General features: G+C 37.5%; 1 protein-coding gene across 1 annotated transcript in view; it reads left to right on the forward strand.

Annotated features, from left to right (window-relative positions):
- PPME1 (protein phosphatase methylesterase 1) overlaps nt 1-13,687 on the forward strand; it is a 79,362-nt gene that overhangs the window by 54,032 nt on the left and 11,643 nt on the right. Inside the window, exons 6-9 of the mRNA XM_064365287.1 lie at nt 1,937-2,091; nt 2,599-2,689; nt 7,893-7,958; nt 11,149-11,272. Of these exons, the coding sequence (XP_064221357.1) occupies nt 1,937-2,091; nt 2,599-2,689; nt 7,893-7,958; nt 11,149-11,272 (436 nt within the window). The remainder of the gene's footprint in view (nt 1-1,936; nt 2,092-2,598; nt 2,690-7,892; nt 7,959-11,148; nt 11,273-13,687) is intronic.

Below are 13,687 nucleotides of genomic sequence, written 5' to 3' on the forward strand. Positions count from 1 at the left end.
TTTAGAAACTGTATGTATGATAATTTCCTCTGTGTTACTTACTCTAAAGACCACTTATTATCTAATCTTTGTTCCTGATATTTTCCAATAGTCTCTGAGCAAAGGCGTCATGGTTTTGACTTCATGGAATTACTCTGACTTCACAGTACCCTATGCCAAGGGGAGATGGCTTTACCATTTATGCCTGAGGTGTAATTTTTTGAATTTTTGTAATCAGACCTTGGTGATGACCTTGAGCTGTAGGATATAAGTAACTCTCACATGCTTGGTGTCCCAATAGTGGAACACTAGGCATAAATGGGTTAACCCGTTGAAACATTGAAAATATGTTTCAGTGAGGTAACAAGAATCTATAGCTCTTTTTATTTGGTAGAAATGGAACAATATTGTTATAGACCAAGTGAGATTAATTGATTAATACAGACCCTTCTAGACAGGGCTGCTGAAGGATTACATTAGGTGATGTTTTAAGAAAGTTTATAGCACAATTGAAAAAGCAGCACTGAACAAATATTAGTTCTCTTTTCTTTCCTTCATATCATTTTGTCTTGCAGAGAGAATTTTGTGTTAGTATAGAAGCAGCATTGGTGTCAAAGAAGCTTGGACTTTTCATCTTAACTATTTGTTATCACTTTGGATGACTGCCAGAATTGCTTCACTTTCTGTCTTAATCTTAAATTTAAGTCCGAAGGAATATTAAACTATTTGTTTTCACTTACAAAGTTTGATGGCTTCCTTATCTCCCATTTAGATTGTTTACAATTGCCGAGGCTATCCTATTCACTCCTGTAATTATTGTATGAGATTTTAAAAATCTATTCTTACAGAACTAATAACATTTGCCTTTGCCATTATGAATACTGTAGAGACTATATATGAAAGTCTGTGTTCCTACATTGACACCTGCTATACTTGGTTAACACTGTGTGAGTGCTTAAGGTATGTAGTGACACTCAAGACAAAACTTTCTTTTGAAGTTGACTCAGCCATTCCCAAAAGAAGACATAGATACGAGCCTAAAAAACAATAATAATAAGGCAGCAGAGTCATTGGGTCTCCAGAAACACACCTTACTGTTCTTATCCACCTATTGCTATAGCAAGGAAGGCCTACATCCAATTAAAAACCAAACTTCATACTTCAGTTCTCATTTTCAAAGCTTTAAAATTGGACTTTGTTAAATAGATCCACTCATAATTGAAGACTAGAACCAAAGCCAATAAAATGAGCTCTGAACACCTTTCTAGTTTCTCAGCACTGTACTTATATTTATGTTCATCCTTCAAACAACTATCCATGAGAAATTGTAAATAATAATTAACATTTGTATAGCATTTTACTCTTTTGAAGTATTTTCTTGTTCTCTTCTCAGTTAATCCTCAAAGCAATCCAGAGCAGTCAGTGATATTTTTCTCTTTTTTTTTATAGACGGTGAAACTCAGTTTCTGAGAGATTAAGTAACTAATGCAAGATCACATAGTGAGAAATAAAATGAGGCTAGGGCCCATCTTGTGATTCCAAGGTTTACTACATTATAATGCTTAATAAAATTTTTTTCCTGTTTTATAGATGGGAAAATTGAAACAGAGAAGTTAAATGCTATTTCCATAGTTTCAGTCTTAGGTTCAAAATAAAGGTATATGTTTATGTAATTGTACTACATGTGTGGAACAGTGAAAGTGTCATATAAAAGAAAATTCAGTAATTTGGGTTCTTAGTCCTTTACCTACCATTTATCTGGAGAAATAGGTATGTGGCTACACATATTGATATTGTGGGCATGTTAGAAGGTTTACAGAGGTATGTTTGTAAGATGGCCCAATAGACTTTTACAGTTTCCCAGCACTGTTACAGACCAAAGGAAGGAACTGGGAAAGAAAACCGTTTTTACAGTGTTGTCAGAAAGCATTCTTAGCTCTTTTTCTTCTCTTTGCAGAGACGTTGGCAATGTGGTTGAAGCCATGTATGGGGACCTTCCTCCTCCAATTATGCTGATTGGACACAGCATGGGTGGTGCCATTGCAGTCCACACAGCATCATCCAACCTGGTACCAAGCCTCTTGGGTCTGTGCATGATTGATGTTGTAGAAGGTGAGTTTTCTTAGCATTGACCAAATCAGGATTTGACTTATAAGAGACATCCATGGTAGATTATTACCTTGTCTTAGTTTATTGTTGATTTCATTCATCTTGAAATATGTCCCTCTGTCTTTATATCTTTTTAAAGTTTATACAAGATAACCGTTTTTCCATGTCATCAAAAACTCTTCATTAACATCTTTTTATGGCTGCATATTTCAATCCTGTGTATATTCTATAATTGTATTTAGTTATATAAAAAGAAGCTGCTATGTCTTTTATGACCTAGCTTCAGAAGTCACACTGCTGCTTACAAATACAAGTCATCCTATTCAGTGTGAGGGCATGACATAAGGAAATGAATACCCTAGAGGCAAAAATTATTGAGGGCCATCTTTATTTCTCTGCAAGCATCACTAAATTCTGTTGTCATCAAGAGCAGATATATAGTTGTTGACTCAGTAAGTAAATTCTCAGAATTAGTTAAATATGTGGTTACAGTTTTTGTTTAATATCCAGGTACGGCAATGGATGCACTTAATAGCATGCAGAATTTCTTACGGGGTCGTCCTAAAACCTTCAAGTCTCTGGAGAATGCTATTGAATGGAGGTAACCAACAAATCTTTGTCACCTTTATTTAATCTGTTTGTTTGTTTGTTTGCTTGCTTGCTTATTTATTTAGGAGACAAGGTCTCACTCTGTCACCCAGGCTGGAGTGCAGTGGCATGATTCTAGTTCACTGTAACCTTGAATTCCCAGTTCAAGCAATCCTCCCACCTCAACCTCCAATAGCTAAGACTACAGGTGCATTCCACCATGCCTGGCTAATTTTTATATTTTTTGTCAAGATGAAGTCTTGCTGTGTTGCCCAGGCTGTCCTCAAATAATCCTCCTGCTTTAGCCTAGCCTCAAGTAATCAAAATTCCTGGCCTCAAGTAATCCTCCCACTTTAGCCTTCAAAAGTATATAGGGGTTACAGGCATGAGCCACAGTGCCCAGCCACTGTTGCCTTTATTTTAAATATTAGATTGTAGCTTCTTTTTTTTTTTTTTTTGAGACAGAGTCTTGCTCTGTCACCCAGGCTGGAGTGCAGTGGTGCAATCTCAGCTCATTGCAACCTCCGCCTTCCAGGTTTAGACAATTCTTCTGCCTCAGCCTCCTGAGTAGTTGAGATTACAGGTGTGTGCCACCACACCTGGCTAATTTTTTTGTGTTTTTAGTAGAGACAGGATTTCACCATGTTGGTCAGGCTGGTCTCGAACTCGTGACCTCGTGATCTGCCCACCTTGACCTCCCAGAGTGCAGGGGTTACAGGCGTGAGCTACTGTGCCCGGCCAACCTTTCTTTTTTGTTAGCTTAGGCACCAAGTTCAAAGAATAGAAGTTCAGTTGCCATACTTTATTGTAATAGCATATGAGGAAACATTATGTAAACAGCAGAATTTGTTTTAAATATTTAAAAATATTTCAGATGTGGCTTAGTTGTCTGAAGCCCATTCTTTTTCCCATACATGATAGTACCTCTTGGAATCTTAGTAATTCTTGATCATCTACTGTCTGGCTGTTTCTGCCTCTGAGGAGAGGTTGGACTAGGTGGTTTTAAGGCCTCATCCATCTCTGATGCTCCATGGTTTTAGATTTACTTTCTGTGTTTCACATAAAATTATGGAGAAATGGAAGATGGCTATAGGTTCCTTTCCTACATTTTTATTTACCCAAAACCCAAATTTATTTGGATTTTGGGTAAATAAACTCAACGGGTAAATAGTTTTTATAAAAATCAGTGACAGAATTCCATTTAAGCAAAGGAATGAACTTACTCAGTTAATCATTTCATAAAGTATTTAATAAACACTTATTTTATGCTAATGAGTGAAGATTCAGAGATGAATAAAACACTGTCCCTTCCCACAAGGAGATCAGTCTTTGGATAAATGTCTTCATCATCCTGTCTTCCTTTCTATTCTTCTAACTCCATCACCAGTCTCTTCTTCAGAACATTTTCTCTTAAGTTCTCCAAACCACCCAGATGACTCTTTCATCAAAATTACTAGACACCTTTAAGTCTATATGATATTGCACTGTGTATCCTTAAGTTTTCCAATCCTCCTATGAGGGATATGCTCAGATTGTTAATTTTCATTAGTGTCTGTCTTAATGCCATTCTGCATCATAAGGGAAGAAGCTCTTCTATGTTTCTTTTCTACTTTCATATAGTATATGGCATACTGTTCTAGCAGGCAGAATATATCTGTTAACTGAATCAGATATCAAGTGGACATTTAGAACTTGGTAAATATATCCTAGGAGTTTTCCTGGGACAAAGGGTCTTATGCGAGAATATGGCTTGTCAGAATGATATCTGTGTTTGGTGAGGTTGTTTCTACCACTTCCTGTTCACTACTGTGTTGCAGGATTCCTGTTCTCGCAGAAATACCAAAGATCTGTTTTGGGCAGACAGCACTGAGAATGTAGCTGCTGCCAGCTTGGCTTGTACCTCAGGTGCCCTGCCCGCTTCACCAGTAACAACCAGTGAGAAAATTATTCTAGACTTGTCTCAGTAAGCCCATCCATCTTTTATCCAAACTTTTTTTTTTTTTTTTTTTTTTTTTTTTTGAGACAGGGTCTCACTCTGTCACCCAGGCTGGAGTACAGTGGCATGATCGCAGCTCTCACCGCAGCCTTGACCTTCTGGGCCCAAGCGATCCTCCTGCCTCAGCCACTCAAATAGCTGGGGCTACAGGTGTGCACCACTATGCCCAGCTAATTTTTTTTGGGGGGTGGGTTCTTTTTTTTTGTAGAGACAGGGTTTTGTTATGTTGGCCAGGCTGGTCTTGAACTCCTGGGCTCAAGCAGTCTGCCCGTCCCCCTCAGCCTCTCAAAGTCATGGGATTATAGGTATTAGCCACTGCCCCTGGCCCTTTTTCCAAACTCTTAAAATTTATTTGGTAAATATCTTTTTTCTAGCCTAAGATGTATTAGTACCCGACCTAAGAACTACGGGATGAATCAGGCTCAGTTTGTATCATCAAAAAACTGGGGATGCAAAAAAGGAAATGCATAAACACAACACAATGAAGGAAGCCAGGGGACATAGAAGAAGGGCACCTAATGCAGCCTGGGTATCATGGTAGGCCTTGTCTTAAAGTAGTCTTGTTTCTTTTGCCAGATGCAGGATAGGATAAGAGTTCTGTGTGTTAAATATTAAGATGTTTTGGGTTTCATGAAAGTCACTGATTTTTCTAAACCTGAAAATTGTTATACTACGAGGTATTTGGTAATTTTGTTTTTTATTCTGCTGGATATCTGAATCAAATTTATGACTGATGGCCATTTTGGCTATTCCAGATTATTTTTTTAATGTGGAAATACAAGGCCAACGAATTACTGCTTTTGCTCTCATAGGTTTCCTAATGAGAGGCAGTAGGGGTATAGTCATTAAGAACCTGGGCTTTAGGCCAGGTGTGGTGGTTCACACCGGTAGTCCCAGTGCTTTGGGAGGCTGAGATAGGAATATTGCTTGAGGCCAGGAGTTTGAGAACAGCATAGGCAACATAGTGAGACCCTATCTCTCAAAAAAATTTTCAAAAAAATTAGCCGGGTATGGTAGCATGTGCCTGTAGTCCCAGCTACTCAGGAGGTTGAGGCGGGAGGATCATTTGAACCCAGAAGTTCCAGGTTACAGTGAGCTATGATCATGCCACTGCAGTTTAGCCTGAACAACAGAGACTGACCCTGTCTCAAAAAAAAGTTAAGGGGAACCTGGGCTTTGAGGTCAGACAGATGCAAATTTGCATCTTGGTTACACCACTCTGGCTGTTCTGAGGAAAATGAATAGAAGAAGAAGTGGGGAATGAGGTGTGAAGTTGATTAGGAGACTATTATAGTAATATAGAAGAGTAATAATGGTAAGTATAGACTAGGATGGCAACAGAGAAAGAAAGAGAGTCATATTTTTAATGTATTTTCAAGGTAGAGCTGACAGGACTGGTTTATGGATTGGACGTTGGGAGAGAGATAGGGGCAGGCAGGAAGGGTCTTAAGGATGACTTTTAGGTTTTTAGCCCAAGCAATTGGTTGAATGGTAGAAGCAGAAAGAAGTAGATATGGGAGCAGATAAGGGGCAGAGAATCAGTTTTTTCTGGATAAACTCAAATGCTTATTACACATCTAAGTGGAAATGTTAAGTAGGCAGTTGTATATTCTAGTTAGAAGAGGTTGAACTAGAGATAAATTCAAGAATCGTCATCACACAGTTAATATTTAAAGGTGAAAGACTGAATGTAAAGACCTAGGAACTTTATAGGAAAAAGATCCAAGACTGAGTCTTGGGATATTCCACAATATTTAGAGCTTGGGAAGAAGAGGAAGACCCAACAAAGAAACTAGAAAGGAACAGTTGATGAGGTAAAAGGAAAACCAGGTGAGTATAGCAAGTGTTTGTAGAAGGAGGAAGAGTACAAGGGTGCCAAATGCTGCAGAGAGACCAAGTAAGATGAGGACCAAAAATAACCATTGGAATTGGCATGATAGAGGTAACCTTGACAAAATAAATACTAGAAAATAAATGGGAGATAAAAATCGGATATAAGTTGGGGAAAGGATGAAAGATAACAAAGTAGAGAAAGCCAGATAACTCTTTAGAGGAGCTTTGCTGCATAGGAGAGCAGAGAAATGGAGTAAAGCTAGTTAATGTGGCATTGGGAATATTTTTAAAGGCTAGATAGTAGAGTACGTTTGTGACATCCATGAGACAAAAAAAAAAAAAAAATGACACAGAAGAGAGACAGTCTTAACTGAAGGAAACAATATCCTTTCAGAAGCAAGAGGGGATGGGAACTAGTGCCCAAGACTGGCTTGATAGGAATAGAGGTACTTCATTTATTAAACAGGCATCAAGGCAAAGTATATTATTACGAATATGGGTAAATTTGTGGGTTCAGTTGGTAGTTAAAAGATGAGGTAATGGTTCTGATTGCCTCTTTTTATCATTAAGGAACAATGTCATTATCTGAAGAGGGGGGCTTTAAAATTTTGAATGATTTTTTTAACCTAAGAAATGAGATTTAAAGAAGTGGTTTTTTTTCTGGTGTTTGCTTCAGGCAGTGTTTTCGGTTCCCCTGGGAATACAGTCATTTTTGCTTTGCCCTTAGTTGTACTTAGGGGGACAAATGTGAGAAGACTAATTTATTCAGATAGCCTAAGCTCTGTAGCAGGGCATAAAAGGCCCTGGAGAAGCTGGTGCCTGCCTACCAATCCTGTTCTGTCACACTCCCCCTTTGTCATCTCCTCCCTGCTTCTCCTTGCATCCAGTCTTCTAAAATCATTATCCTGCCAACTTTCACATCACAGTGCCTTTGTTCATAATGTGCCCTCTGCCTAGAATGCTCTAACAAACCTCTTTTATTTTCTGGTTAAACTTCTTATCTATTCTCAGTTTAGCAATGACCTTTGGGAAGCTTTCTCTGACCTCTTCATTCATGATAAAGTGCCTTCTTTGAACCTTGCCTTATTATGTTAACATTAAATGTGTCTTTTTCTCCCTACCGAATTATGTGCTTCTTGAATATAGGCCTGGAATATAGTATCCTCTTGATAAATATAGGCAGAACTGAAATGGCTATGATGTCTTTACTACCTAGCTTATAACCATGTAGCCAGGTGAGTAGTAGTGGCAATCTCCATAGTAAGAAACACTGGTGACCACTGCTTTTTATTAGGTCTCACATAATCTGTAGAATTATTCATTTGATTTCAGTGATGTAATACAATGGATACTGAATAACCTTCTCTCTTCCTTCTTTCTTTCCTAGTGTGAAGAGTGGCCAAATTCGAAATCTGGAGTCAGCCCGTGTCTCAATGGTTGGCCAAGTCAAACAGTAGGTCTCATTCTTCCCCGTTAGTTTGGTTAGAGGCTGAATCATGGTGAGGGAATTACAGATTGCTTGTTTTGTCTTACACTGATTCTACCATTCTGGTAAATGCCTTCATTATTTTAAATAATTTTACAGTTGAGCTCAGTTGGGACAGATACACAGATTTTCTTTTTCCTTCCTTCCTTTCTCTCCTTCCTTTCCTTCCCTTTCTTTTCTTTTCTCCTCTATTTAATACTGGATTACCTTAGCAAAACTCTACATGTAACAAAGTGAAGAATCCCAGAGAGTAGACATTAAAAATGGTGTTTACTTTAGAGATAGCAGCAGTAGTTTCATTCTAGTAAGTCTCCTTCTAAGCCAAACCTGGTTGTGAGGAAATTATAATAAAAAAATCTCTGGCATAGCCTGAGTGAAAGCCAGTTCTTTGAGTGACTCCTTGGCAGATTCTAAGAGTGAGCTAAGATTATTTAGCCCAGTTGATCTTTCCTGATAGAATTACATAGCATTCTGGGTATTGCCATATAGTCACAAAATAAACTTTAGATGAATTGAGAAAATGTTGCCCAACAGAACAGATAGGAGCCTAGGAGTTAGATGAAAATGATAGTGGCATTGAGTGCTTACTATTTGTCAGGTACTGTGCTAGGCATTTTATATGCACTGACTTCATTTTTAAAACCTTATATTATGGAAGAATTTCACACATACAGAAAATAGTAATACAGCGGACCACAGTGTGCCCATTGTCTGTTTTCAATGGTTATTAACCCATAACCATGTCTTGTTTGCTTCATCTGTGCCCCTATGTATTTCCCCAGTCAAAAAATATTTTAAAGCAAATTCCAAACAAATATAATTTCCTCTGCAAGATTCTCATATCATCTAAAAATAAGGACTCTTTAAACATCATCACAATGACATTGTTACATCTAAAAAAATCGGCGATTCTTTAGTATCATCAAATATCTAGTGAATATTCACATTTCTGATTGTCTCATAAATAATTTTTTTATGGACAAAGTCAAAATCAAAATAAGTAGATAGATAGCAATTGGTTGATATACCTCTTATGTATCTTTTAATCTATAGGTTCCATATCTATCTCCCTCTCTTTTTTGTTTCCTTGTATCAGCAATTTATTTGTTGAGGAAACCTGGTTGTTTGCCCCATAGAATTTCCCATGATCTGGATTTGCTGATTGAATTCTCAGGCCATAATTTAACATATTCCTTTGTTCCTTATATTGTCTGTAAATAGTTAAATCTAGAAGCTTAGTCGGGTTCAGGCATGTTTGTTTTTTGTTGCTGTGGGGTTTTGTTTGCAAGAATACTTGATAGGTTATGTTGTGTACTGCCATCAGGAAGTACATAATGTCTGGTTGTCTCTTTTAATGTCAAGATTATTACCTAGATTCATTAATTCATTTGCACTATCTCATATAATCCCTACAATACCTCTTTAAGATAAGTAGTGCTTTATAGATGAGGAAATAGAATTTCAGAGAGGTAAATTAGTTTCCCAAGATCACATAGCTAGTGGATGACAGAGCTGAGATTCAAACTCCTGTGTATTTGACTTCAAGGCCTATATTATGGATTTTATGTCTAAAAGGGCAATTTTAGTAGAAATATCAGGCAGTCAAAATGCAAGACTTTGAATAAGCTATGAGACTGCCCACTTTTCAATTCCTAAATATTTTGAGACCTCAAATTTGTTTAATCAGTAGTAAAGCATTTTACATGGCATATATGCAGATGGTTCAGTGATTTTAAAATTTTATTACCATTGGTGTCTTAATAAGTTAAACCTATGTGTAGGAGAGTATGTATGTGCATGTGTGTTAATTATCACATAGATAGCTGGAACTTTCCTGCCCTTTATGATCTAGGTGAAATTGCCATGAACTTCCTAATCCACAGGCTATAGAAATTCAAAGCATATGTTTCTTTGTTACACTATTTTTTTTTTTATCACATCTATACTGTATACTAGATGTGAAACTTGGCACCTCAAGTTTCATATAAAACTCCTACTTAATAAAACATTTGTGAACATACACTTCACTGAAGGTTTGGCAGAGAAGACAGAGAGGGAGAAGTTATTCTTAAAAATCTGCTGACCCTTGAATTTATCCCATTCTCTTTTAATCTTGCTTGTTCTCTGCCTTCTTCCTTCTCTGTCTTTCTCAAGGGCAAAATAACAGATTCTTCTCTATCATGCAGAGCAAACCTTGGCACTAGCTGTTGCCCAGGCCCTTGGGAGTTTTTACCTTTAGAGCTTGTCAGTGTATTTTTTTCCATCACGTTCTCTCTAAAGGAAGTATGGTACCAGCTGTTGTTATCATAGTAATTTTTCTACCAAAGATATAATAGATGCCTTTTTTTTTTTGAGATGGAGTCTTGCTGTGTCACCCAGGCTGGAATGCAGTGGCACAATCTCGGCTCACTTGCAACCTCTGCCTCATGGGTTCAAGCAATTCTCCTGCCTCAACCTCCCAAGTAGCTGGAATTACAGGTGCGAGCCACCACGCCCAGCTAATTACTTTGAGTAGAGACGGGGTTTCACCATGTTGGCCAGGCTGGTCTTGAACTCCTAACATCATGATCCGCCTGCCTCAGCCTCCCAAAAGTGCTGGCATTACAGGTATGAACCACCGCACCTGGCCAGAGATGCCATTTTTAAGAGAAAAACAACAATTGGTTGGTTCAGATGGTTTCTGTCACCTAATTAAAAAGTGAGGCCTTTTATCATTATGTTTGAGCCCTGTTCTACTGTAAGCAGGGTACGGCAGAAAAGCACCATGCTTTGGAGTTAGTTGAGTCTGGATTTGCATCCCAGCCTTATCCACTTATGAGTTAGGTGATGCTAGACAATTTTCTAAACTCTTCAGGGCTACTTCATAGGATTGTTATGAAGATTATATAAGATTATGCCAATAAAAGTCATGCCTGAGGAAATGATTGCTCCCTTTCTATGGGTCAGTATTGGTGCAATAACTGGAAACCAGCCCTTGGAGTATAGTAAGACATTGGTCATGATTTTCCACAGCCCTGGAAATGCAATTCTATTTTCCTGCCAGGATGATTATTAAAGTTTAGCTAACATTTGATTATAAAAGGCCGTAAGTGTGAGTATCTCTGAGATAATCTGTGTATGGAAAAAGGTGTGTAATAGCACTTTTTAAAAAATCTAGGTGTGAAGGGATTACAAGTCCAGAAGGCTCAAAATCTATAGTGGAAGGAATCATAGAGGAAGAAGAAGAAGATGAGGAAGGAAGTGAGTCAATAAGCAAGAGGAAAAAGGAAGATGACATGGAGGTGGGTAAAGGCTTGCATTCTTGAAAAGATGTGGTATGGAATGGTTCAAACTGTGTGTGGGTGGGAAGGGGTGATACATTGTTCTTTTTGTTTACCATTAGGTATTTTAGGGAACAAAGACACTATAATAAGAGACACTTAACTATAAAATATAAAGCTCTGACCAATTGGAACATAAAACTTACACTATATACCCTCCCCTAAAACAGACTGCTTTCGCACTTGTACTTCTGTTCCTGTTTTCTCCCATGAGCAAAATTCCATTTCCTACCAATCTCCTCCAAGCTCATCCAGATCTTACCCTGTCCATCTATCTCTCAAAGTTTATCCCCTTGAGGAAGCTTTCTTTCACTTTCTTTTTATTTTAAGAAACTGGGTTTTGCTATGTTGCCAGGCTGAATTCCTTGGCTCAAATGATCGTCTCACCTCAGCCTACCCAGTAGCTGGGACGACAGGCACATGCCACCATACCCAGCTTCCTTGGGGAAACTTTCTGACCTCAGTTGATATCACTCTCTTTCCAACACAGCACTGAAAGTCTATATGATACACCTTAGCACTTTCTTTTTTGAAGCTGTACATATTAATTCATAGAACTGATTTTATAAGTCACACTCAGAAATATTGTGGTCCTTTGGTAGTCATGTGTTAACTCATGTTGTCCTCTGACTGTGCAAGAATTGTATTTGAAACAATAAAAAAATGTGTATTTTGTGGCAAGAACTGATGTTCTGCATAAATTTCCCTCTGCATTTAGCTCAAGGTTGTATAAATAGTGTATTGTGAGTAATTGCTAGGCAATTGATTTGAGGATAGTAGTGGAAACAGTGCTTTTTTCTTGAAAATGTTTCGTGATCATGAACAGCAAACTAGGGATGGATTCGATTATAAACATCTTACTAATGGCAGGTAATAAACATGTAATGACCTACTCCTTTGCATTTGGAGATACTGCTGTTAGTAAGAAGGGGAATACATTTTTAAACAGTGTTATAAATTTGAGGATCTCCTTGCCATTTTTAAAAATCAATGGTCAGAAATGTAATACTTTGTACATCTTTAGAGTTCCCAGAGGTATAAATAACGCATGGTCTATTTGGTCCTCCCAACACCTTATGAGGTGTAGAGAGATCTTTTCTCCCATATTACCCTGTAGAATCTGAGGCTCAGAAGTTAAGAGACTTGCCTAAGGTAATCAAGCAGGTATTTAGTAGATTTGAGACTCTTAATATAATCAGTTTTTACCCCTTATGTGCTAAGCACTATGCTGAATGCTTCATATTTTCATCTCTAATTCTCATTTGAGTTCTGCATTGTAGATATTATCACCACTTTATAACTTAGGTACAGATACTTGCCCATGGTCACGCATGAAAGTTAGAGATAAAACACACCCAATCTTCGATTTTTAATTCTAACTTATTTTTCTTTGTATTTTTTTATAAACCCAATTATGTGGTTTTATAAACTCCAGCAGTTCTGTTGAGAAGGAAAACTGAGGCACATCAAGTAATAAGGAGTGTCTCTGAGTATTCACTCCCCATTTCTCCCTAACCCTCCCAGCCTAGGCAACCACTAATCTACTTTCTGTCTCTATAGATTTGCCTAGTCTGAACATTAAATATAAATGGAACTATATGTGGTCTTTTGTAACTGGTTTCTTTTCCCTTAGAATAAAGTTACCTTGGTTCATCCATATTGTAGCACATATCAAATACCTCATTTCTCTATCTGGTTGAATAGTGTTCCATTTTATGGCTATACCACAGTCTTTAATCCATTCATCACTTGATGGACATTTGGGTTGATTCCACTTTTTGTCTATTGTGAATAATACTGCTATGAACATTTGTGTGTAACTTTTTGTGTATACATAGGATTTTATTATTTGTCTTGGGTACACAGCTAGGAGTGGAACTGATGGATCATATAGTAACTATATTTAACCTTTTGAGGAACTGACCGTTTTCCAAAGCAGGTGCACCATTTTACATTCCCACTAACAGTGTATGAGTGTTACAGTTTCTTAGTATCCTTGCCAACACTTGTTATTTTCTCCCTTTTTGATTATAGCCACCCTAGTGTGTATGAAATGGTATCTGATTGTGGTTTTGATTTTCATTTTCCTAATGACTACTGATATTTTCTTTTCATGTACTTATTGTCCACTTGTATATTTTCTTTAGGGAAATGTTTGTTCAGATACTTTGCCCATTTTTTACTTGGTTTGTTTTTATTGCTGAGTTGTAAGAGTTACCTATATAGTCTAGATACAGGTCTCTAATTTGCAAATGCCTTCTCCCATTTCTTGGATTGTCTTTTCACTTTTTTGATGGCATTCTTAGCTGTACAGACATTTTTAATTTTGATGAAATTCAATTTATCTGTCTTTCCTTTTGTCCCTTGTACTTTTGG

The sequence above is a fragment of the Aotus nancymaae genome, unplaced genomic scaffold (assembly GCF_030222135.1).
Source record: "Aotus nancymaae isolate 86718 unplaced genomic scaffold, 86718_ANA_hifiasm-v0.15.2.pri h1tg000059l, whole genome shotgun sequence".
Classification (NCBI taxonomy): Eukaryota; Metazoa; Chordata; class Mammalia; order Primates; family Aotidae; genus Aotus; species Aotus nancymaae.